General features: G+C 38.6%; 2 protein-coding genes across 5 annotated transcripts in view; both read left to right on the top strand.

Moving 5' to 3' along the window:
* Nucleotides 1–4931: 4931 nt before the first annotated feature.
* prss8l.3.L (serine protease 8-like gene 3 [provisional] L homeolog) lies at nt 4932–17624 on the top strand. Its single transcript, XM_041576705.1, has 6 exons — nt 4932–4990; nt 5369–5398; nt 13383–13554; nt 15462–15727; nt 16117–16277; nt 16787–17624. Exons 1-6 carry the CDS (start codon nt 4951–4953, stop codon nt 17066–17068), a joined length of 951 nt encoding a protein of 316 aa, XP_041432639.1. The 5' UTR covers nt 4932–4950; the 3' UTR covers nt 17069–17624.
* Nucleotides 17625–23636: 6012 nt separating this feature from the next.
* LOC108703876 (A-kinase anchor protein 9) overlaps nt 23637–27640 on the top strand; it is a 41938-nt gene continuing 37934 nt past the window's right edge. For 3 of the 4 annotated variants that reach the window (XM_041576698.1, XM_041576697.1, XM_041576695.1), the window contains exons 1-3: nt 23637–23705; nt 26982–27018; nt 27099–27147. In XM_041576698.1, coding sequence (XP_041432632.1) covers nt 27011–27018; nt 27099–27147 — 57 coding nt within the window. In that variant the 5' untranslated portion in view covers nt 23637–23705; nt 26982–27010. Of the gene's footprint in view, nt 23706–23888; nt 24006–26981; nt 27019–27098; nt 27148–27640 lie in introns of those variants that run through there. The other variant, XM_041576696.1, reaches the window with a different exon arrangement.

Below are 27640 nucleotides of genomic sequence, written 5' to 3'. Positions count from 1 at the left end.
TATCGAAATCGAAGGATTCAACGCAGAAAATTCGATCTAACGATCGAAGGATTATTCCTTCGATCAAACGATTAAATCCTTCGAATCGAACAATTCGAAGGATTTTAATCCAACGATCGAAGGAATATCCTTCGATCAAAAAAACTTAGGCAAGCCTATGGGGACCTTCCCCATAGGCTAACATTGAGTTCCGTAGCTTTTATCTGCCGAACTTGGGGGTCGAAGTTTTTTTTAAAGAGACAGTACTTCGACTATCGAATGGTCGCATAGTCGAACGATTTCTAGTTCGAATCCTTCGATTCGAAGTCGTAGTCGTAGTCGAAGGTCGAAGTAGCCCATTCGATGGTCGAAGTAGCCCAAAAAAACCTTCGAAATTCGAAGTTTTTTTACTTCGAATACTTCACTCAAATTTAGTGAATCAGCCCCTTATAGTAGTCATTTCAGTGTGTTAAATTCTCTCTCCCAAGCTGTTCAGATTCACTTTCCATAGACTCCAGCCACAAACAAGCAACAAGGGATGTGACTAATGAATTTAACTACTTTAAATGGTGATGTTAGCAGTTCAATGAGACCCTTGGGTACTGGTGCTAAAAAAAATGTCAAAAGTAGTTTTGATTTAAAATTGCTGTTTTAATGCGAGTAACAAGAGACGGGAATTAAAATGTAGGATAAGAAATAACAAAATTCCTGGTCTGTTCATGGCCACCAAAGACATTTATAGCTGTTCTAAGCATGTCGGAAGTCAAGTTCAGGAGGGTGGGATGAAGCCCTGTCACTCAAACCCCTAAAATACAAAGTCAGTGCAAACGATCCACCTCCAAAATTCCCTGATTGAGTAGCTGCCCTGCTATCTGTCATTATCTCTGTGTTTGTTAAGTCCCAATGAAATCATTGCTTTATAGTCTGTCATTAGGTGAGTTCCTGATTGAGCAGGTAGAGAAACCACAAGAGATGTGGCACCATGCCCAAGAATGATGGGCTGATATTGTGTTTGTTCCCAGTACTATTATGATAATGATCAGGGAGATAACATTGTCTCAAAGAGATAATCTCATATCTCAGGTGTGTTATCATTACATATAACCCAGTAAGAATCTTCATATATAATTTAGTGGCACGTGGAAGAAGCATCGCTGCGTCCTGAGTCATTCACCAACTCCTGGGGCTTGAACACAAGATCTAGTTTTAGTCACCAAGAATATTTCACAATCGATATAAATAACAAAAAAAATCCAATGCCAAGGCAAGATGGCACTGGGACGGAATGTATTTGTTGACCTTACACCATGTTAGGAACCAAACTGCCATTTTATCATTGCGCATGAATCAATTGTATACTGTATAGAAATGTATATAAATGCAATCAAAATCTTAGTTTTAAAGTCCAAACCCTTCACTCTGCTATGGAAGATCTATTAAAAACTTGATTTTGAAATCACCAATTTGTACACTTTTTCTGCACAGATGATGTCCCCATTGCTCCTGACCATTTGCTCATTCTTCAGGGTTGTACCATCTCCTATATATGATACAGGTATGGGAACTGTTATCCCGAATTCTCAGGACCTGGAGTTTTCAGGATAAGGGATGTTTCTGTAATTTGGATCTCCATACCATAAGTCTACAAAAATTGTTTTAAACATTAAATAAACCCAATAGGTTTCATTAAAGGGATACCGTCATGGGAAAAAACATTTTTTTCAAAATGAATCAGTTAATAGTGCTGCTCCAGCAGAATTCTGCACTGAAATCCATTTCTCAAAAGAGCAAACAGATTTTTTTATATTCAATTTTGAAATCTGACATGGGGCTAGACATTTTGTCAATTTCCCAGCTGCCCCTGGTCATGTGACTTGTGCTCTGATTAACTTCAATCACTCTTTACTGCTGTACTGCAAGTTGGAGTGATATCACCTCCCTCCTTTCCCCCCCCCCCAGCAGCCAAACAAAAGAACAATGGGAAGGTAACCAGATAGCAGCTCCCTAACACAAGATAACAGCTGCCTGGTAGATCTAAGAACAACACTCAATAGTAAAAACCCATGTCCCACTGAGACACATTCAGTTACATTGAGAAGGAAAAACAGCAGCCTGCCAGAAAGCATTTCTCTCTAAAGTGCAGGCACAAGTCACATGACCAGGGGCAGCTGGGAAATTGACAAAATGTCTAGCCCCATGTCAGATTTCAAAATTGAATATAAAAAAATCTGTTTGCTCTTTTGAGAAATGGATTTCAGTGCAGAATTCTGCTGGAGTAGCACTATTAACTGATGCGTTTTGAAAAAAACATGTTTTCTGATGACAGGATCCCTTTAAGGATTAATGATATCTTAGTTGGGATCAAGTACAAGATACTGTTTTATTATTAAAAAAAAAATAATAAGAAGAATAATTTGATTAAAATTAAATTTTTTTATCCAATGCTTTTTGGATAATGGATTTCCAGATAACGGATCCAGTACCTGTATTGTTCAGATAAAGCCCAGGAACGTGCTTGGGAAAGGTAATGAGTAACAAGATCTCAACCTCTTTTTATTGTTATGGACACGTGCCGTATGGCTTTACATATTTTATTCACAGAGACTCTGGAATGGAATGAGTGAGCAGCATGAGATTATCTATTCAATATGTTCATTTGTTTATGATGATTAAAATATTCTTTAACAGGTAGAACACACTTCATCATTTCCTCTGTGGTTTCTCTGAATGATTTACCAGAACTTTAAATATGTCACAGGGAGTTAGTCAAGGAGAGGAATGAGGGCTGGAAGGGTTGGAATGGCAGCTAAAAACAAAACATAGGGGATAGTTATTTTCTAGCATTTCTTCACGATGAGTTCAGATAGAGAAGTTTAGGCAAAAGGTTGAATAAGGTAAGTAACATGCAAGAGTAAAGTTGATTTAAAACTATATTAACACAGATATGAGTTTTATTACCCAATGTCCGAGTTTGAGATTTTCTTTATGAGGGATTTTTCCATAATTTCCATAATTTGCATCACCATACCTTAAAGGGGTTGTTCACCTTCCAACCCTTTTTGGATTTCCGTTGGTTTCAGACAGTTCACCAGAAATAAAGACTTTTTCTATTTTTGTCTGATATTAAAGTTTAAAGTGTCATTTTTCAACTTCTAAAGCAGGTCGCCGACTCTCCAAACTCTTCTAAATTGATACACATGGGGGTTATTTATGAAAGCTCGGATTTCAAAATTATGTTAATTTTTTTTAACTTAATTAGAATTTACTCACAACTGGAATGGGAGGTTATTTATGTAAAAAATTGAACGTCTAATATTCGATCGAATACGGACAACCCGAGAATTCGAATCAAGTTTTCTTCCAAAAAAAAAACCTTGAATGTCAGGAAGGCAATTAACATCTTCAAATGGTTCAATGGACCATTGACTTGTACATGAACGCTGCAGGTTTTAGTTGGGAATATTGTAATTAGAACGGTTTTCAGGGTCAAATTCAAACTTGAGTTTGTGATTTAAAATTTGAATTTGTGAGTTTTGACCAAAAACATTTTTAAAAATTCAAATATGAATTTACCATTTGAACCTTAATAAATCTGCCCCTTAGTTGACACATTTCTTATGTTTATCCCTGGAACATTAAAATTGAAACTTCAATTTTGGAAAAACTCTTTATTTCTGGTGCACAATCTGAAAACAATTGAACCAGAAAAAGGGGTTTGGAAGGTGATCAACCCCTTTAAGTCTCCTCTAAAATGGTCTAAACATTAAAAACAAACCAATACAATTGTTTTATCCCCAATATAAATTCATGAATCTTAGTCAGTATGAAGTACAAGGCACTGTTTCATTATTACAGGGAAAAAAAGAAGGTCATTTTTAAAATTTAGAATTATTTGAGTAAAATGGAGTCTAAAGGGCGAAGTGAAATTCGCCAGCGTGACGGCATTTTGGCACTTCGCCAATTTAACGTAATTACTGGTGTAATTTCGCTGGCATAATTTCACCAAGGAGATAGACTCTGGCGCAACGTCGCACTCTAGCGAATTTCTGGGCCGGCGAAAGAGCGTTACTACGCAAATTCACTACGTTTTTCATTTTACTGACCGTTACCTCTATCGCCAGACTTGCCTTCACCACCTCAAACCAGGCGAAGTGCAATAGAGTAGATAGGAGCTCCTCAAAAAAAAGTTGAACATTTTTTTAAGTCTAAAAAAACGCTGGCGTTTTTTTCTATTTATAGGGTGATAGACTGAAAAAGATCGTAATTTTTTTTTTGGGGTACCCTCCTTCCCCCCTACATTATACTATACAGTGGGCACATGTGTAGGGCATTATAATAACTTTATAGAATTTTATTAAGGTTCCCTGGACTTGTGTAGTGTAATGTATTTGCTGCAACATATACGGCCATTGTACTTTAACTGCACGCCGTATGCTAATTAGCCAACGCTATCGTAACTTCGAACTGCTGAGCGTAATTTTGATTGTGTAATTTCGCCAGCATTCGGTACCCTGTGCGCAACTTCGGATCTTCGTGAATTAGCGTTGTCCAGGCGAATTTACGCCTGGCGAAGTGTTGCGATATCAAAGCCATCGCTGGCGAATTTTCACCGGTTAGTGAATTTGCCCCTATGGCAGATGTCCTTCACGCAATTCAGAGGTTTCTGGATTGGGGGTTTTCGAATAAGGCATCCCATACCTGCACAACATTCCTGATCCAGAAGAAAAACTGTGTTGCTGGGAATCTAAACAAATTTTTTCCATCTATAGGTAAATAGGAAGAAGAAGATGAAGAAGAAGTGTTGAGCAGCTTACAACAACAATGGCTCATGACTAATGTATTGCCAAGATTAATTAGTTATGAATACAATTAATTAGGAACAGGCTGGCCCACATTCTAACAGCACACTATATAAAATGGGAGATCTGGACAGTCAGTGGCCACATCTTTCTGAACAAGACAACAACAAAGATGTTCCTTTTAGCCATTCCTCCACTTTTGGCATTCTTGGGTAAGTAGGTCTATATCATTTACTTATAATAGGGTCTAGCATATTATTTCAAACTATTATAACTTCTGTTTCTTGTGTGCAGCCAAATCATTCTGCCATTCTCTAGGCCTGTCTGAAATCTCCCATTGGCCTCTAGGAGACAACCGTGATATTAACCTTGTTTAGGCACAGCCTCACCTCCATTGTTTTCATGGTGAATTCCCATGCATGGGGTCAATGGGCCTCTGTTTTAGACCTGAAACAAAATGAGTGCAAATGCAATGTTTTTGCACCTTATCCCATTCAATTCTGCTCAAAGTGGCCTACTTTGCACTCAGCAGTGCTCCATTATTTTCCATATTATTAATCATATTTTTTCCCACAATTTTCTTTATTTAGGAATCTCTGGAATTTCTAAGGCAGCAACAGGTAATTATGAGCCCAACATATAGTATGTCAAACAAAATCTCCTGTTTGGAAGTAATGGAAGTACGGTAGGTGGATCAGGACAGTAGGAGGGTTGGTACAGTACCGTAAAGTAAGAGGATCAATTTTATTAAAGCATTATTACTATATCTATTAGCATATATCTACACTTGGAAGCATTTTATGCCAATGGCATTGTGGATAGTCATTCAATGCAACCCTATGATTAACTGCTCCCTTTTGGCACGAAACGCGTTTTTTTTGTTATTAGAATGCTTTTTCACTGCACCACTTTGTCTTGATGGTCCAGTTCTGTGCCACCCTATTAACTATGATGTAGGAATCTCTGAAAACCTCCCTTAAGATGAAGGTCTGGGGCATGTGCACCTGCCCCCACATACTTTGGCTAGTTTACCCCCTAAGATTTATTGGATTCCTCTTTAAGCCTAAAATGGATTACCATGCCTCAAAGCTAACAGAACATCTTGATGCAGTAGGATTGTTTATTTCAGTAATCCCACAGCCATGTTTGGGAAACTCTATTGAATAATTACATTTCTTATTGCAACAGAAAGACAAGTCTTTTGAGAAGTTCAGTAGCTGTAAAAGAGTAGCATCCATATAATTATATTGGGAAAACCTTTTGCACTCTAATACAGCTAGTAATCAATTCTACAGTTACTTACGCTCTAGTAAATATTTTGTCGACACTTTGGGGCCGATTCATGAAGCTCGAGTGAAGGATTCGAAGTAAAAAAACTTCGAATTTCAAAGTTTTTTTTGGGCTACTTCGACCATCGAATGGGCTACTTCGACCTTCGACTACGACTTCGAATCGAAGGATTCAAACTAAAAATCGTTCGACTATTCGACCATTCGATAGTCGAAGTACTGCCTCTTTAAAAAAAACTTCGACCCCCTACTTCGGCAGCTAAAAGCTACCGAAGTCAATGTTAGTCTATGGGGAAGGTCCCCATAGGCTTGCCTAAGTTTTTTTGATCGAAGGATATTCCTTCGATCGGTGGATTAAAATCCTTTGAATTGTTCGATTCGAAGGATTTAATCGTTCGATCGAAGGAATAATCCTTCGATCGTTCGATCGCAGCATTTGCGCTAAATCCTTCGACTTCGATATTCGAAGTCGAAGGATTTTAGTTCCTAGTCGAATATCGAGGGTTAATTAACCCTCGATATTCGACTCTTGATGAATCGGCCCCTTAATAAAAATGCACCCATGTTGTATTGGTTAAATATTAGGTTATATAATGTCTAAAATGGCTGCATTGTTTTCCTTTTTGGGTGTTTTGTTATTTTAATTAGACTGTTATTGGCAACTGTAAAAACTACCTGTGATGTCCTAATTTCTATTACATTGGATTTCCCCTCTGATGAGTGCACTGTCATAGGTACATGCCCTATTTATTAGTCATTGGGTCGTGTCGCTCTCTTATGTGCATCCAAACATAAATATAATATATCTATGGATGTGTTTTCACTATGACCACCACAAAACAGACCACTGGGTGCCAGTGGTACTTTAGCAAATAATGGGTGCTGATTAGATGTTACAAGATAATACATCAGCAAATGCTTCAAGTACTTTCACACATTAGGGGGGTATTTATTGGGGTTCGTGTTGTGTTTTCCAAGAAAATTTGAGGTTTTGAGTTGATTTTTTTAATTTAAAAAACCCTGCAATTTTTTAAATGTTTTGTCTTTAAAAAAATACCCCAACCCTGGAAATAGCTAGAACCCAAAATTCACCATCTAAAACCTGTTGAGGTCATGTCAATGGTCAATGGCAGGGGTCCCTTGAACCATTTCAAGATGTTAATAGCCTTCATGATGGTCAAGTTTTTTTCAGAGGGTTTTGCCCTGGTGGTCTAGTGGCTTCCCCCTGGGCATGCGGGGGTGCCCGCTATGCCTCTGGCGGGGAAGCCCGCCACATGCGTCCTTCTTCTTCTTCCGTGTTTGGTCCCTCTATGGCACGTGCGTCGGCGTGCTTCCTGGTTTATGCGCCAGCGTAATGACGTCTTCTTGCATTGGCGCGAGTTTCAAAAGTATAAAAGGGGAATTCTGTTTTCAAAGCACTGCCCGTTGTTAGGTTCTATTTGTAAAGTTCCTAGGTGCCTGATTCTAATTGTTATTACTGGTTTTGACCCTTACCTGCCTTTTTGACTATTCTGATCCTCTCCAATCCTGACTTTTACCTGCCTGATTTCTCCGACCTCTCCAATCCTGATCCTGCCTACTTGTGACTACTCTGACCTCTCCAATCCGACCTTTGCCTGTCCACTGACTATTCTACACTTTCCTATCCTGATTCCGGCCTGTCTAATGTTTCTCTGCTTGTGCTGGCTCGGGCTGCCTTTTCCTGGTGGTGTTCTTTCTTCCAATATCCTGGTGAAACGATCGTGCCCCTTTGCCCCTGTTAGCTTTGCTCCTCTCTCAAATAAGACCTGGCGGCATCCGATTAGCCGAGGGCTCCTCCTGAGGTGAAAGGCGGTGGTTAGAGGCAAAAGTGAGAGCCGAGACCAGAGAACTTAGCTTGAGTTCTGGATATAGGGTGCCAAACGTGATACTTAATCTGAGTTTTTGGCTTTTACAACTTAAACTTGCAAAATCGAGTTTTTTCCATATAAGTTTTTTTCTTAAATAAAATACTTTGTGGTTGTAAGATCATTCTAGTTCATTCGAGTTATAAAAAAAACTCTAACATTTGACCTTTGATAAATAACTCCCTAGATGTTATCCAATACAAATAGGGGCATATTTATCAAGGGTCGAATTTCAAATTGAAAAAACGTCAAAATTCAAAAAGACCAACCAAAATTAAGTCGAAGGTTTTTTTTTTGGTCAAATAGGTCCGTTATTCGGCTGAATTTGAATCGTACGAATCGAAGGAATTGCGCATTCGATCTGATCCATAAATTGACACCAAATAGGTTCTAGGAGGTCCCACATAGGCTAAAACTGCAATTTGGCAGGTTTTAGATGGCGAATGATCAGTTTTTAAAGAGACAGTACATGATACATTTCGATATTGAAATTTTTGAATTTTTTTCAAATTCAAATAGAATTTGGACTATTCCCTAGTCGTAGTATACAAAAAATAGATCAAAATTTGAATGTTTCATTCAAAAATTCACTTCGACCTTTGATAAATGTGTCCCCATAGTGTTATGTTTTCAACATTCAGAGGTAGTACGGACTGCCTTGGTGAAACAATCTGTAGTGCTAGCTGTGTATTTTCCCTTCCTAGATATCCACTGGAACCTTCCTCAACTCAAGGCCCTCTAGCACACACACCACTCCTTCCAGCAAGTCTGGAGACCAAAAGAGGTCAAACTCATGTGGGCTACCCTTTTTTTATAAACAAGAGGAACCCTAACAATGCAATATGAAGCGTCCATTATTACTATGGTTCTAACCTTTATCAGTAGGCTTAATTATAATATCTGTCCTTGTAAAATATGTGACATTTGAATGTGCCTCCTGGATCTTATACCTTCCCATGGCAATGGTCTCTTTCTCCATTCTTGGGTGGCCTGTCCAAAAAATCTGGAGATTGTAATGTTTATTCTCCTGACGTTTATATGGCAAGCTCTTCTTATAACCTCCCATCCAGGCATACACATAACCTTTCTGGTAATCAGATGCCTCTCTATCAAATTTGGGCCGTTTTTGTCATTCCCGCTTCTTACAGTAGCATTCTAGTTTAACAGCAAGTTGACCACACACTTGGAAACATTTGCATAACTAGATATTAACGGGCTCCAAAGCAAAATTATTTTTCAGGCCCTTAAAATGTTTAGGGGTTGACCTGTTTTACCAATATTCATTAAAATTGTTTATGAATTAGGTCCTCATGGGGCCCCTATACCCCCGGGGCCCCCTGCAACCACATGCCCTGGGCTGCGCTGTTGTAGTTCAGCCTCAATTTAGCAATATCCTGCAGGACTTGTTGTATATCAATATCAGTACATTCCAGTGTAAGCAACGTAATCTCACCTACTGGCAGTCTGACAAAAAATCTGGGTTTGGCACATGTCTAGCATAATGCCAATGGGAAAGTTTAATTAAGGAGTAATGATGGCCTACAATGCTGTTTTCCATGATTTGGATAGGGCACCTCATACTAGTGAACCCGTAAAGCAATAATAACACCAAAAATGAAAAATGAAAAAATGAAAAAATTAATTGTATATAATATACTGTTGCCCTGCACTGGTAAAACTGGTTTCTTTGCATCAAAAACACTACTATAGTTATATATATATTAGTATATAAATAAACTGTTGTGTAGCAATGGGGGCAGCCATTTAATTAAGAAAAGTCTCAAATTAGCTATCAGATAATCTCTGTAGAATATAATGGTGTGAATCTGTTATCTGCTATTCAACCTGTGCTATTTAGCCCTATTTCAATTGCCTCCATTGCTACACAGCGGCTTGTTTATATACCAAATAGAACATTAAATTAAATTATTTAAAACACAATGGGGGTTATTTATCAACACTGGGCAAATTTGCCAATGAGCAGTAACCCATGGAAACCAGTCAAATTACTGCATTCATTGTTGTACTTGCAGCTGGATTTAAAAAGCTAATGTGGGTAGGTCATTTTGTTTCTTGTATGAATTGTTCCCCATTCATCACATTTGCTTATTATTATTCTTAAGTGTTCAATACTGATCTGTTTTTGCACACACTTAGGGGCCCATTTACTTAGCTCGAGTGAAGGAATGAATAAAAAAACTTTGAATTTCGAATGTTTTTTTTGGCTACTTCGACCCTCGACTACGACTTCGAATCGAACGATTCGAACTAAAAATCGTTCAACTATTCGACCATTCGAAGTACTGTCTCTTTAAAAAAAAAATTCGACCACCTAGTTCCCCTCCTAAAACCCACCGAAGTCAATGTTAGCCTATAGGGAAGGTCCCCATAGGCTATTTTTTGGTCGAAGAAAGATCTTTCGATCAAACGTTTTTTTGTTCGTTCGAACGAATAGCGCTAAATCCTTCAACTTATTCGAAGTCGAAGGATTTAACTTCGACAGTCGAATATCGAGGGTTAATTAACAATCGATATTCGACCTTAAGTAAATTTGCCCCTTAGGGGCAAATTCATCAAGGGTCGCATTTTGAAGTAATGGGAGTTTTTTTGATCTCCCATAACTTCAAAATTCGAATTAAAAAAGACCAATTGAAATTTATCAAAAAAATCTAAGTTTTCTTTTTGGGCGAATAAGTCCATTTTTGATCGAATTTGAATTGTACGAATCAACATAACAGCGCATTCGAACTTTGATTTTTCAAAGTCCACCAATTGACTAGTTCTAGGAGGTTCCCCCGTAAACTTAAACAGCAATTCAGCAGGTTATAGATGGAGAATGGTCGAAGTCGAGTTGTGAAAGAGTGCATGATAAATTTTTAAAACTCAAATTTTTTATTTTTTATCAAATTTGGACTATTCCCTGGTCGAAGTACACAAAAAATAGCTCAAATTCTATTTTTTTAATTCGAATTTTCACTTCGACCTTTGATAAATCTACCCCTTGAAATAGGACCTATAGCATTTTTAAAATCTCCCTCAACCCATAGACATTTATAAATAATATAAGATGCCTCATTTAAATTTGGGACAAAAAGAGTTTTACCTTAATAATATACATTTTTATTGGAGTTGCCTATAGATTCTTTCTGGACTATGTTAGAAATGGGTGCAGAGCATGTTCTGTTGGTTTTACCCCAGAAGCACAGTAGTTTGTGAGAATCCAATTACAGTTCCCTGTCAGGTCAGTCAAATTGTTGGCCTGGAAAATAGCCAGCAGGAAGTGGTTGATACTAGCCAGTTTTTCGTAGGACAAGCAGGCATGTTTTAAATCCATATTAAGAGGTGTATAATGCAACAGTAAGCATCAAGGGGTCTAGAATAATTTAAAAAAAATAATAGATTTTTTCCCTAATTCAAAAAAATCACTGAATTCACAAGATCTCTCAATCAAAAAAATCTCAACAATTCAAAGGATAAAATTTGGCAACTGAATCCTTGCCAAATCTCAATAAAAGTCAGTAGTAGGTCAAACTTGTAAAAATGAATGGAAGAATGTAATATTCCTTGTGGTCAAGTTTTTTTTCTCCTGAGAATTCAAGCAACCTAATTTTTCTGATTCAAGTCATTGTGTAAACATGCTACTGCCCAAGAAACAAACTTCAAACTGCAAAAAAAAATTCAATTGTTTTTCTTTAAATCAAATTTGAAAAATCTGAAAATGTAAAATGTTATAAGAAGCCTCCCTATTTCCCCTCTAACTTGCTAAACCATAACAATGTCATAATATAATTAATTCTAATGAATAATAAAAGACAGACATTGGGTGTGTCAGCATACAAGAACTAAATGGAATTGTTAAACAATTACACCATAGACCCGTCTGGCGCAAATGCTCTGGAGTGTGGCCAAGAATCTTGACAAACTCAAAGAAAACATTTGTTTCAAATCAATCATTACTTCATAAATTATTATTCTCATTATTATCCTGTAATAATATGTTTAATATGTTTTAATTTTAACATTTACACCCTCCACCTATCCCATTTAACTTGGAGTTCTAAATGTTGACATAATTTGTCTTGGGAACTAATAACAATTTGTCTGTAAATTCAAAGACAAATGAGTCCACCCCAGGCTACCAGAGGGGTGATTTAAGTGATCTGAGCAGAAATTAAACATAGAGAATATACAAAGGTATTTATTGAAAATCATGATTAAGCCTAAAAATTATAATTCTTTATAAATAGACATTTTATAGTTCAACAACCAGTGTTATGTAGAAATGTATTAAAATTAGAGACATTTTCCAAAATTCACATTTTCAAACTCAAATTGTTAAGATTTATCGATAAACATTTTTTTAAAAAAAAAGTTTGAAAAAAATTGTCAAAAAAAATTTAACTCGAATTTCTGTAGAAGTAAATGGGAAGCTAAAAATAAACCTATTTTATAATGAGGTTTTTTTTTTAAAATTTTGTAAAAAATTAAAAATGAATGTTGTTTTTTTTTCAATTTTTTGCTAGCTATATGCTATAATACTGTATGCTAGAAACTGGGAAAAAATTGGGATTGTGAAAAAGGCTCCATTTAGTTTAATCAACTTTTTTTTCCATTTGAAAGTTTTTCTCCCCTTGTCACAAATAATCTTTTTTTTGTTTTTTTTTGTTTACTCTTTATTTCCCACTTTCGTAAATCCTGTATAATTTCTAAAAATTAGTATAATAGAGTATATAGGTCTAATGGGTTGCAATGGGAGCCCCTGACGAAGGGGCACGCCCCCGAAACGTTGTATTGTTGGATTGACATTAAACACGGGAGCAATCCCTTGAGCATGCTACGTGTGCTGGAGTTACTTTGTATGCATTAATTGTGGAGGGGCCGTCCTCCTATACCCCAGGCACCATACAAATTTGTTGGGAGAGGCCAGGTGTGCGTGTGCGAATTTTTGCCTAATCTTGCAATGGGAGCTTAAATTAAGAGGTGTTGGGATATGGGCTTTCGGAAGCCAGGAAGATTTTCTTCATCCTAATAATCATTATTAATAAAGGTAGGCTATTTCAACTAGGCATACACGGTAAGGTCCACTCTTTTGGCAAGATCACCAATTATCTACAGTAGAATCCCATTTTACGTTTTTCAGGGGACCAGAAAAAAATGGAGTAAAATCATGTAAATATATTATGCAAGTGGATGGGGTCAAGAATTCAGTTAAGCAGAGACCTGTATTCCATATACAAGACTATAAGCCGCTGACTCTGGAGCACACCCACACATGTACCAGTAGATGTTAATCAACAACAATGTCTATTTTTAAGTTTTTTTGTTTTAATAGTCTATAATACCTGGGCAGCTATTTTGTTATTTTCAGTAAACAATTGCCTTGAACCTGTTGACATACAATTGTACTCTAACATCTCTTTGTCCTTCAGAATGTGGAATTTCCCAGGTGTCCGGGCGCATCATGGGAGGCCAGGATGCAGCACATGGCGAGTGGCCCTGGCAGGTTAGCTTGAGAGATGTGCTTGGGCGGCACTTCTGTGGGGGGAGCCTCATCACTAACAAATGGGTTGTGTCTGCAGCTCACTGCATCACCAATCCCAGGTCAGTCTATGTTCATGAACCTGTTTGGATACATGTATAGGGGGCAAATAGATGATGATCTAGAATAGCTGCTCTGGCAAAAATAACTCACAAAGGACCATAATATCCAGTGATAGAACCTGCTCATTACCAGTATTGCAGTCATTGTTTATCTGTAGTGATATTTGGTTTTTATGGTTATGTAGAAGCTAAAGTAGGTGCAAATTCTCATACTTCAAGTTCAAGTTGTACCTTGAACCTTAAATATCTTCATGTTCTTCCCCATGTTTATCATGGATAGACAACAAAAACTTCCAAACTGGCATACGAAATTCTATTCTTTACCACTGGAGTAGAAATGGTTTACATAACATACTGTACATGATGTACTAGGCAATACATAAACTAAGTTTTCTCCCAAAATAAACTTGCAGAAAAGTTTCCATTCACAGGAACCCATATATACTTAGGCCTACAAATCATCCACTTTGCAAACACCACAATAAGACACTTAACAAACAGAGACAAAAATAACTTGTTTAAACCAACTCTGGAAGAAACTTACAACCTCACACATATACCAATCTATTAAACCATTAATAGAAATAGATAATGGTAACGGAGATAACCTTCATTTTAAATGGATCACTGAGATACCAAAGCCACAGAGTCAGACATCTTAAAACAACCTACTACTTCCAGCAAGCAGATACCAGGAAATGTCATTACAAATTCTCCATAACTCATATTTAACCCCAATTAGAAGATTAAAGATGGGTAACTAGTGATGGGCAAATAAATTTGCCAGGCACAAATTTGCGACGAATTCCCACGTTTCGTCGCCGGCGAATAAATTCGCAAATCTCTTGCGAAAATTCACCGGTGAAAAATCGCCTGCAGCAATTTGCGATTTTCACAGTTTTTCGTGGAAACGTTCGAAATGCTAGATTTTTTCCATGAAAAGGTCAGAATTGCTAGATTTTGCGTGAAAACGTCCAAATTTCACAATTTTTTCATGAAAACAGCGGAATTTCATGAATTGTTTGTGAAGTTTCAGTTTCCAAAATTTTTCGCAAATTTTTCAGGAGAGATTCGCCCATCACTATGGGTAACCTCTCCTCAGACAAATGCTTAAAATGCCACTCTCCCAAAGCAGACCTAATACATACCTTATGGTCATGTCCCTTAATACAAACCTTCTGGGAGGAGTTGATTTCATATGGTGCACAAATGGCTGGAAAACCCCTCCAAACAAACATAGAATGGGCACTATTTAGTAACACAACCTCCTTTACACAAATAACAAAAGCTGAAAAACACCTAATGGGAAGATTAGCAGCAGCAGCCAGGAAAACAATATTGCAGCAATGGCTAAATACAGATCCTCCACCATTAACACTGGTGAAACAAAAATTGCACCATATCTTTTATACGGACTGGTTAGAAACCATTATCAGAAAAGAACACAATACACAGAAATTCTTTAACACATGGACGACTTACATAACGCACCTCCCGCAACAGATAAGACACCTCACGTCTATACCTTTAGACATACATCATGGTACGACATGGAAACTTTGAAAGAACACCCGCTGGTCATGTAATCATCCCAATACCTAGAAACTCTGCAACAAGGACAACCACAACCTGATAATGCGCCTCCACAGATTGAAAGAGTGGAAAGTTTCACTAAGAGGTAGAGAATATGACCTGTGGATTTTGAGCTGTCAGCTAATAAACCTGCATACTTCTGTTATCTAAAATTTCCCTGTGCTCTACTAAATCTTGGGTTTTACAATGACATCAATGGGAGGCCAAGACTTTATGGGAGATGACATGAGCAGAGTCAGTCCTATTGTGTATTTACATTTCCACCAGTAGTGGGACAACTACAAATGCATGTTCTTCAATTATTTTTGCTTTAGTTCCTTCTCCTCGGTTGTGGTTTTTCTTGGCTCCTACAAGCTAAGTCAGACCAACCAGCAGGAAATCCGAGTTGCAGTGGTGAACATGATCAGACATCCCAGCTATGATAAGAATCTAGATGTCAATGATATCAGCCTCCTGGAGCTAGAAAAAGAGGTGGCCTTCACAAACTACATTAACCCTGTTTGCCTTCCTGACCCTGCAGTTAAATTTCCAACAGGCCTGAAATGTTGGGCAACCGGCTGGGGAGCCATCTTGCCTGGTGGTGAGTACCTCTGCTCTTTAAGGGCTACTTTAATGAAGGTCATATTTCTACCACACTGCTGGTCTTTTTTGGATACACTCATCAACATATACTCATCAATATATACTTATATACTTATCAACATATGTAGCGACTTACGCTGACAATAAATTTGTTGTGATCCCCCAAAATGGTTTCCCAATTCTTAGCCTACAGACTGACTGTTGGGGGCCACCGACGTGCTCCATTCTCACAACACACTTCATACAGGAGATGGTAGTGGATGAGGCAACATATTTCACCTCCAATAGCATATATTATTCATATAAAACAGATGTCATGGATATACTGCACAGTGAGCTGATATTTGTTTTTGCTTTTGATACATACATGAGTATTTCTCTCCACAGTTTCTTTGCCGAATCCCAAGACCCTACAGGAAGTGGCACTGCCAATAATTGACATTCAGACATGTTCACAGTATTATAACACCCCCTCCAATAAGGCAATACTCCATCCTGATTTCATGATATGTGCCGGCTATATAAATGGGGGGAAAGACTCCTGCCAGGTACGTTTTGATTGAAATAATAACATGAAAAAAAAAAAATCAGAAACACATTCTACAATTCTCAAGGCCCATGTGGGACATGAAGTTGAAAACATATTATTTAGTAATATTGTGATGCTTTCTGGGAGCCCATTCAGTTTCAGTAGAGTGAGACATTACTATGCTGACTTCTTTAGTCTCTTGTTCCATGAGTGTCCTCATTTACAATTAGGGATGGTGTGAGGACAGTTCCTTGCTTGTTTAAAAAATGTCCACAAGTCAAGGCAGGTGGGTGGAGACAGTTAGGTGTTTTTGTGCCCTCTTGCATTTCTTTTTCTGGACTTTCAGGACAATGATTTATATATTGCCCTGACATGTACAACAGGCTGAGCTTTTTGTTGCGTTGACATTCTCTGGGGCTTTGCTAAAATTATTATTCTTAAAGTCCATGATTTATTGAGGAAAGCATTTATTTGTTCATTATTACGTCTCTTGAGTTTATCACAATAAACTGTATTTTTTCTTTTCAGGGTGACTCTGGAGGGCCCTTGGTTTGCAGTGAGAACAATCGCTGGTTCTTGGGTGGGGTGGTGAGTTTTGGAGATAGTTGTGGAAAGCCATACAGACCTGGGGTTTACACACTCTTGACACCTTATATTAGCTGGATTAATTCCATTGTTCCCAATGTCTCTACCAATGTGAGAGATGTGCAATTTACAGGTCCATTCATTTCCCTCTATAATGCAACACCAACCCTCTTTATTTCCACTTTCCTCCTTCCTTGTGTGTTGCTACTGCTCATCAGCCAGTGAAGCCTTCCTCAAACATAGGGAACTGTGTTACAAAGGATTGGTTTAGTTGGACTTCATATTCATGTTCATGTACATTTGCCATGCCATCATCTACCCTGACCACATCCAAAATCAACTTGATGCTCCTCCAATCAACTTCTCCCATTTTGGGGTAAATAATACCCTTTGAAGGTCTGCAAATCAAACTGTCCCACCTAAAACATTGGATGGTATGTTATTGTTGGTTGTACATCAAAGTCCTCTGAATATTCTGCATCATCATGAGAGAAAACTATTATCAGCACAGTTGGGTCTCTCAAGTGAATGGCTTCAATGAGCTGATCTATGGCCTGGCAGATCAGAGCACTCTAACAGAGATACCAGGCAGCCATGTTTCTTTGGTTGGTAAACATTGATTGCAATAGAGGTTGGATATTGACCAGACTGTAGGAAAACACAGAGTGGACAGGTTATGAGTCAAATTATAGACATAGTGGAGTGGTTAATCCTTGAATATTTAATATTTAAAAATGTAATATTTAAAAAATCTCACTTCAGACATCTTATTGTTTGAGATGTGTAGAGAGATCACCATGCGAGGTGGGTTAAGGCTTTTATGATTTGTGTTAGACATAGGTGTGTGTTTAGTTCACTGTGGAACTATTTAAGGAAAGTCTGCCATTTGTGAGTCATGTAAATGTCTATGATAGATGCTACTACTGGTAGGTGAGGATTGCTCAGGAATGTTGACTTACAGGTCCCTGAGTGATCCTGGGCCTACTGACAACATTGCCTGCCTTAGACAGCAATTTGCATAAATCAAAAGCGGCTGTCAGCAGGCACTGGCAGTTTAAGTAAATTACTGCAGCAATCTCCAACATTCATTACTTTAAAGGTGTTAAAACCTACTATTTAAGGGAGCCAATAGGGTCCCCAAAGCAGAATGGCAGTGTTTAAACATAGAAATGCTCCAGATAAATCGGGTTTGTGAAACCATAAAAAAATGTAAAATCCAGGAATATAAATTGAGACATCCGTGACCAGCATTCCAACTTTGTAGACCTGGTGTCTTCTCTCCAGCCTTCCATGGGTTTCCTCCTGCATTCTAAAAATGTCTTGGGTAAAGAACTGGTTCCTACTGAACCCCATCCCAGTTTGTGACTAAGGCAGTGTAAGCTTCACTGGGGCTGATGACTGAAACATTTTCTGGAAAGTTCTAAGTCAGGACTATATAAACTCTGGAAAATAAACAAACATCAGCCTTGGGTATCTCAGGGTTGAAATCTGCACCTAATGTAAGAACATGGGGATACAAGTTGGCCTTATTTTTATTGATAGCAATTTGAAGAATGTTGACATGGACACTTTTAATTGAGAATTAAACAAAATGAAATGGGTTTGCTCATTTTTATTTATTATATTTAGACATTTTATTTATTGATTGATTTTTTTGATAGAACATGGGGTGAAGGGGATCTACAAATTGGTCTTGCTGCTTGGCAAATTGTGGTGCAATTTAGCTCTTTTTTGAGTAGGTGAGCCCCAAACTATTTCTGCACCTCTATAAAGTCTTGACTTTGTCCCTGGAAAGCCAAATACTAAATTACCCTAGTTGCCAATGCAATTTAGGTTCAGCATTCACAGCAAACTTTATAAAATCCCTTAAATGTATGCAAGCCTCCTCTCTGTGAAATAAAGAATCTTGACTTACGCATGTGAAATGGGGAACAAGGAACTTGACACTTCATTAAACAAATGCCACAAGATATGGTTAGGTGCCTGAACCAACAGTCATACTGTAGATAAAAGTTTGTACTGCTCCATCACTTGAGGAATTTAAGGTTTTGCTGTTACACCCTTAACTGCTCTACCTGCTCTTCTCCAAGCTGGGTAACCAAGACCAGGCTGCCATATTCCTCACATTGTACCTCAATAAAAAAGGTGGCAGGCAGCACTGCTTATGTTGACCTTACTATTTTACAACTAATTAAGCCAGCAAAGGGCAGAGTGAAGGTGCAGGGCCCGGCGAAGGCAATTCAAGGTCTTCAAAATAGGGTGAAGGCAATTCTTCTGAAGTTCCCTATCAAATATCCTAAACCCCAGTTCATTTGTATTTGTATAGCAAGTTATTATTGTTTTTCAAGCTCTGATACATTTGTTTCCTATAGATTCTCTCCAGCATGGTCACTTACTGACATTTAGGGAGTTATTTACTAAAATTAGAATTTGTCTCATGTTTTATTAAAAAAACCATGACCAAACTTTCATGCTCGATTTAACCATATTTATTAATAAAATATCCTGAATTAATTGAATTGTGAAAAAACTGAATAAAATCTAGTGAAAACTTGAATTACTCAATTTATTCTGGTTTTTTTCCCGAATTACCCAATTTTTCGAGTTTTTGCCCGAAAAAGTCAGATTTTTGGTCTAAACCCCCCAAGACCTTTATACCTTCAATTTGTTATAAGTGCTTAATAAGCATAGAAGTTTACTCCTTTTATGACACGTGACATATGCAGGACATCTTCTTCAAACAAATGAACGAGCAGCAGTATGCACCTATAATGTACTTAACACTGGTTATGTAATTAAAACATGTATAGAAAATGTATATTGCAGCATTTTCTAAATAGAAAACAGAGAGGTAGTAAGTATTATAGTAAGAATAAAAACACAGCAATGGCTTAATTGGTCTGTTTGTACTTTTACTCCCTCTCCCTCTCACTGGAAGCAGCAGCTTTAGTTTAAAGATCATTAATGAGCTCATTTCAACCCAATCATCAATTCCTTTTAATCAGTCTACTACAAGTTGGAAAATCAAAGTAAAGAGGTCGTTCCAGTGGGACACGTCTCAAATTACATATGGGAAGATAATTTAATTAATGACCTTCTGCTCCTCCCACAAGAAACATGGACGTAGGATCTACTGTAGCATTACATGGAGGGCCCATCAGGTTGACTGAATGCTTCTATACAAGGGCCCTTAATGACTGGTGTATATTGCCACCACATGTGACAACCTTATGTGCAGGATTTGTATCAACAGTTGCCTAAAATTACCTACACCGTCCTGCAAATCAGCTTAAACCATTGCATTGGCTTTGTGTTATGATGTGCAGAATAAGTCAGGGAGCCATTCTGATTTAATGGAGAAGACCCAGAAAATCATTTTACATGACACTTGACCAGACTGAGAATTAAAATGTATGGCATTATAGTATTTCATATAAATGTATATAATAAATCTCTGTGCCATGTATAACGCCTGCAAAACGTACATGTGACTGACTAAATATGTCAATAAAACTGTAACTAAACCTTGTAAAGTTTGGGCGAGCATGATATACTGGTTCTTCCAGGTCATGTTGTGGATATTAGGAATAACAATGCACAGCACTAGCTCAGAGGATTCTAGGAAATATATCACTAAACGTGAAAGATGATGTGCTTGAATTCTTTTAAGTGACACCTTGACTCTCTGTGGCACAGCACCAGGTTTTTGGAAACTTTAAAGGATCATTGTACCTCGCTGTGCCTTAGTCCTGTGTGAACTTAGGATGAACATTATTCAAAAGGGAAGTTCTGGGTACTGAAGTCTGGAGGCTTTGAAGAACTTTGTGTGAAGACATCTCCATTCTTACTACTACCTTTGTTATGAGTCTTTAGAGGAACTTAATAATAAAGCCCCTCCCTATATTCCATCTCTGATCTCCAAATACTCTCCTTGATGCAACCTACGCTCTGCTTCTGATCTTCGCCTCCCTTCTCCTCTCATCACTTCTGCCCATTCTCGTCTACAAGACTTCTCTCAGGCTTCTGCTTTTCTCTGGAACCCTCGAGCTGTCAGACTTTCTCATTCTTTCTAAACTTTCAAGCGCTCCTTAAAGACCCACCTGTTTAAAGAAGCTTATTCAATGTACCTTAATTAATCAATTGCTGTATCAAAAATCACAAAATTGTTTCTAAAATCCTAATATCTCAATTGTACCCTAACCTTTAGTTTGTAAACTCTAATTTGTAGGACCCATAATCCTATTGTACTCTGTAACCCTTGTTTGTTATCCTCCATTTATTCCTTGCTTGTTATAACTAAGGTAAAGATACTGAGTATCTTGTCGGCACTATAGAAATAAACGATGATTATGATGATTATTGGCCTCAGCTGTTTTTATGCTAGGGTTGCCACCTCTCAATCAGATGAAGCCCGGACAGTGGAGTGGGCCGTGATGTATTGGGGTGGAGCGGGTGATTTGGAGAGGTGGGGCCATGCCATCAGGCAGCGGGGTTATGATATAGCGATTGGCCAATCACCATGACAATCTAAGAGAGTCCAGTCCAGATTTTCATATTGGAAAACCAGGCAGGAAGCTTTGACCCCTTCCAAAAACCGGGCTGTCCGAGTCAAAACTAGACATGTGGCAACCCTACTTTATGCCTTGCCTGGAAACAAAGTCAAGCTGAAGCAGAATAACATTTTCAGAACTAAGACGTTAAGAATACAACCCTGATGTTGCTGGGCTACAGCTCCCAGCATGCTTTAATGTGTTAAAATATGCTGGGATTTGTAGTCCAGCAACAGCTGAGTGAAATGTGATTGGGCAGTGCAGTGCAGCAGGGTTTATTACCCCTTTAACAACAGGAATAGAGAGTTTCATTGCTGGGTGGCTACTGGTGTAACCACAGTTATCACAAAGCTGGACAATCCCTTTACATTTTAGTAGGGCTAAACAATACGAAAAAGATATTACTGAAATGGAAAATGGAAAGTATATGGGGCAGAGTAGCAAGGGACACTGTGTTGACATTTAAAAGGGGAATATTTTATCGTATTGTAACATAAACAGGCATTCTCCAAGATACTCTAAACCTGGGGTCCCCAACCTTTTTTTTTTACCTGTGAGCCACATGCAAATGTAAATAAAAGTTGGGGAACAACACAAGCATGACAAATGCTACTGGAGTTACCAAATAAGGGCTGTGGTTGACTATTGGTAGCCCCAAAGTGGACTGTCAGTCTACAGAAGTTTGACAGTATCCCTGGTTTTTATGCAACCAAAACTTGTCCCCAAGCCTGGAATTCAAATATAAGCACCTGTTTTGAGGCCACTGCGGGCAACTTTACTAAATCATACCTGCTCTTTGTTCCTGCAACTGGAGTTGGAAGCTTTAAGCCCAGTTTCCCAGCACTGAACAAGGCTGTCCTTTATCCCCATGTCTGATTCCTGTGTCATATAATGAAGAATAAAATGACATAATTATCTCTATATGTAACATAACAGCAAGATGCCTGACATAGTGCTGGGAATCAGCATTCTCATTGGTCACTTCTTTTGCATTTATAATGAAGTTTTTGATCAGTAGAATTCTCATTGGTAAATTTTCTTGCATTTGTCATTAAATGGGATGTAAACCCAGTCGTAAAACGGAATAACAGCGCCACCTCGTTTTCTATAGAAGTTGCTGAAAAACATTTAGATGCAAGAAAATTCACCAATGAGAATTCTACTGATGAAACACTTCATTATAAATGCAAAAGAAGTGACCAATGAGAATGCTGATTCCCAGCACTATGTCAGGCATCTTGCTGTTATGTTACATATAGAGATAATTATGTCATTTTATTCTTCATTATATGACACTGGAAACAGACATGGGGATAAAGGACAGCCTTGTTCAGTGCTGGGAAACTGGGCTTAAAGCTTCCAACTCCAGTTGTAGGAACAAAGAACATGGAGCCAGATTGATACAGATCAGCTGGGATTCTCAATGGAGGGTTTTTAGCATTTTAAAGCAGTCGCTGGCTGTAGAGATTTGGGAAAAAAGTTTTATTTGCTTTAAGAACACAACCCTGATGTTGCTGGAGGAACAAATGCAATAAACAGACCAACAGTTGAATTCTTGTTTCCTGTTACCAATTATCATTTTTACACACATTTAAAAAAAACGTAATTTTTTTAGGAATCAAAGCCATTGCTTTTTTCCCAACCAAAAAAAAAAAAATGTTCTTCTGCATTGAGTAGTTAAAAAAGCATTGTAATCCTAACGGCCAAAACTAGAAAAAAAGGTAAAAAGTACATAACCTGCCTCTTCTGCTGCTTAAATAGGTGGTTCACCTTTAATTTAACTTTTAATATGCTATAGAAATTTTAAGCAACTTTACAATTGGCCTTCATTTTTTATTTGTTATAGTTTTTGAATTATTTGCCTTTTTCTTCTGATTCTTTTCAACTTTAAATTGGGGGACACTGACCCCATCTAAAAAAACAAAAGCTGTGTGAGGCTACAAATTTATTGTTATTGCTGCTTTTTATTACTCATCTTTCAACTAAGGCCTCTCCTATTCATATTCCAGTCTCTCTCAAATCAGTGCATGTTTGCTAGGGTAGTTTGGACCTTAGAAACCAGATGGCTGAAATTGCAAACTGAAGACATGCGTAAATAAAAGTTAAACAATAAAAAAATATAAATAAATAAATAAATAAAGAGATCTATTTTAGTGCACAAAGGAGCTGGTCCCATGAAAGGAATGGCGTTGTGCAACGGTGCCAGTGTTTCTAGTTTCACTTTCCATTCTCTGGAAAAGCAACTCCCAGGCACAAGCCTTCGGACGAGATGTTATAGATAGAACAGTCTCCACTCTGGATCAAAGAGAAAGGTAGGACAAAAGAAAGTTGCTTTGGACTTTTTGGTTTTATCACGCGTTACAGACATTTTTTTTATGTCTTTATGGTATTTTATTAATTGAACATTTGGAATATTTACAGTTTGGAGCATTTTATTAGAAGTTTCCCAAGGGGTCCTCCTTCATTATCTCATTTTGATCCTACTCAACAGGGTCAACAGGGTCTTTCTTCACATCTGCCTAATGGGGTATTGCCACCACTTGGAGAGAGTTGGAAGCTACAGCAGTGGGTAATTGGACTCAACCCAAAGGCCAGTTAGGGGGAGATTTGGGGTGAGTGCTTATTTGTACCCTGGGTACCCCTGGAACTATAGCAGGGTGACTGTTACCCCAATGTTTCTATATATCTGTAACCTTGTTATGAGCTAAGGGGGCCCAGTCTGAAAGGTCAGTTAGGGGGAGATTTGGGGTGAGTTCTTATTTGTACCCTGGGTACCCCTGGAACTATAGCAGGGTGACACCCCAATGTTTCTATATATCTCTAACCTTGTTATGAGCTAAGGGGCCCAGTCTGAAGGCCAGTTAGGGGGAGATTTGGGGGTGAGTGTTTATTTGTACCCTGGGTACCCCTGGAACTATAGCAGGGTGACTGTTACCCAAATGTTTCTATATATCTGTAACCTTGTTATGGGCTAAGGGGGGCAAGTCTGAAGGCCAGTTAGGGGGAGATTTGGGCTGAGTGTTTATTTGTGCCCTGGGTACCCCTGGAACTATAGCAGGGTGACACCCCAATGTTTCTATATATCTGTAACCTTATTATGAGCTAAGGGGGCACAGCCTGAAGGCCAGTTCGAGGGAGATTTGGGATGAGTGTTTATTTGTGCCCTGGGTACCCCTGGAACTATAGCAGGGTGACACCCCAATGTTTCTATATATCTGTAACCTTGTTATGAGCTAAGGGGGCCTAGTCTGAAGGTCAGTTAGGGGGAGATTTGGGGTGAGTGCTTATTTGTACCCTGGGTACCTCTGGAACTATAGCAGGGTGACTGTTACCCCAATGTTTCTATATATCTGTAACCTTGTTATGAACTAAGAGGGCCCAGTCTGAAGGTCAGTTAGGGGGAGATTTGGGGTGAGTGCTTATTTGTACCCTGGGTACCCCTGGAACTATAGCAGGGTGACTGTTACCTCAATGTTTCTGTATATCTGTAACCTTGTTATGAACTAAGGGGGCCCAGTCTGAAGGTCAGTTAGGGGGAGATTTGGGGTGAGTTCTTATTTGTACCCTGGGTACCCCTGGAACTATAGCAGGGTGACACCCCAATGTTTTCTATACTGTATATCTCTAACCTTGTTTTGAGCTAAGGGGCCCAGTCTGAAGGCCAGTTATGGGGAGATTTGGGGTGAGTGTTTATTTGTACCCTGGGTAACCCTGGAACTATCTGTAACCTTATTATGAGCTAAGGGGGCCCAGCCTGAAGGCCAGTTCAAGGGAGATTTGGGATGAGTGTTTATTTGTGCCCTGGGTACCCCTGGAACTATAGCAGGGTGACTGTTACCCAGATGTTTCTATATATCTGTAACCTTGTTATGAGCTAAGGGTGCCCAGCCTGAATGCCAGTTAGGGGGAAATTTGGGGTGAGTGCATTTTTGTGCCCTGGGTACCCCTGGAGATTGAGTCAGCGAGAGAGAGAGCATTTAAAGCCTCAAAACTAAGTTCTCAGTCTCTCCTACCCTCATATTTAACTGAAGATGCCGCCCTTCTCATTCTTGTATTTTCCTGGCTCTTTCGCTTCTGGGGCATTGCCTGGGGGGACTTTTAGTTTATCTAAGGGCAACCTAAGTTTTTCAAAATATGCTGGAATTTTTGAAGTGGAATAACACTTCTGTAACAAGATACAGTATATCTAAAAATTTAAAAAATCATATTTTTTTTTTCAATATAAACTAGGGTTGCACCAAATACATTATTTTGGGATTTTGCCAAATCCTGAACCGAATCTGAACCCAAGGCAAGAAAGGGATAAAGGGAACCACATGCATAGGGCATGGGTTAATATGTTTTCACTTCCTTGGTCATGTGAGAAAAGTCACGTGATTTGTGACTTATATAGGCCAAAAACTCCCAGCAGTACACTACCAAATTTCCAAAGCACCACTCCAGAAATCGCCATACTTTAGATTTAAGCTGGCCATAGACGCAAAGATCCGATCGTACGAATCGTGGATTCATACGATTTTCGGACCATGTGTGGAGAGTCCCGACATTTTTCGTCCGTCGGAGATCGGTCGTTTGGTCGATCGGACAGGTTAAAAAATTTCGGTCGCCTGCCGATTATATCTCTGCGTGTATTGCCGATCGTACGATTTTCAGAGGGAGACTGTCACTAGTGTTGTCAGACATAAGTATCGTACGATTGCTGTCAGGGGCAGAACATTGGGTGATCTGTTCTTATTTGATCGGAATGGTAAAGACTTTGATCTGAATGGTTAGTGGAGGGTCGGGAGATGGGAAAGTCCGATCGTACGTTGATTCGTACGATCGGATCTTTGCGTCTATGGCCAGCTTAAAAGGCCAAAATTTTCACTAATGGTGCTAAAGTTTTTCTTTTTAGGTGGCATTTTGATCACCTTGGTCCAGTGCAGCTCCAAATTTCCCATGATTGCTGTAGGTCACCCATATCATACACTTGAGCAGTGAAAGGCGATGAAGAAACCTGCACAGAGAGTTGAAGGAAAGAGAGACACTTTCTTCTATCACACTGGGCTGGTGTAGTTCAATCCTTCCATAGGGCAGAATCCAAATGTAAAAAGTACTCCAGCCTATTGAAGGATGGTTCCACCACCAGCCCAATGTGGGGTATAATACAGATCATGGGCTCCCTGGCATCTAAGCCATGCTTGAGTATCGTTTCAAATAAAACATGATGGACATGACAGTTCTTCCATAGTAATAATAACATGTTCTTTTTTCATGAAAGTGTCAGTAAAGTCATTTACACTAATAACAAGGTGTTCAAAAACCTAGCTGACCTAGTTGCCTTTTGACCACTGTTGTTCTCCAACCAAAATGCCGTGTGTGAGACATTTATTAGCATTTATCAGTATGTGAACATATGCTGCTATAAAAATACTACAACAACATCATCCATTACTGACACCAGGCAATGTAGAGCTCTTCTGAGCCCTTGGTACCTATAGTCACAGAAACAGAAAGACTATCCAAGAAGGACCCTTACGTCAACTAGATAAGAGTCTTGTCGATCAGGATACTGATAGCTGTATTAATCAATGCATTTTTATTTGCAGGGTTATTGCAGCACCTCAAAGCAACAAAAATGGACAAGTAAGTACCAGTTATTCTGAGTAAAAACAGGATTGGATGGGAAATCTAAAAAAACAAGGTTGATAAGTCCTTTCTTGCAGGAGCAGACGACGTTCCAGAACTGCAGGGAGAAGCACATCTAGACACCAGGTAACTACTGAACTATTGCTTTGTGCCCAGGTAAATGTGTAAGGATTCAGTGTTGTTGAAGTTCCGCTACCTGCAGTCAGTGAAGAGGGGATACAGGTGCAATTTCTGCTCAATAATTAGCGCTCAGTTTACTCCTTTGTCCATTCTACAAATTCAGATGTTCATGCCTTTCTAAAGTTTGTCCATGATGCAATTTATGGGTTTTTGCCAGGCAGTATGAACCCTTTTGCACCTACAGTGCAGCACATAACACAATATGCTTGAATCAAAATAGTATTGACAGAGACATGAGGAAATCTTTTACTTTTCAGGTACAAATTTGTACCTGTTTATACTTTGCATAATGGACAGCTTGATAAATAAACCCGTTAGTTTCATGCATTTAGATTCCCAAAAGGCAGTTAAAGGAGCCCCTGTAAGGCCCTATCTGTTCTCCTTGCAGTGAGCTGGACTTGGAAGCCTTCTGCAAAGTGTATCACTGTGTTCTCCATCC

The sequence above is a fragment of the Xenopus laevis genome, chromosome 9_10L (assembly GCF_017654675.1).
Source record: "Xenopus laevis strain J_2021 chromosome 9_10L, Xenopus_laevis_v10.1, whole genome shotgun sequence".
In the NCBI taxonomy this organism is placed as follows: Eukaryota; Metazoa; Chordata; class Amphibia; order Anura; family Pipidae; genus Xenopus; species Xenopus laevis.
This window is presented reverse-complemented; position numbering and strand designations above follow the sequence as displayed.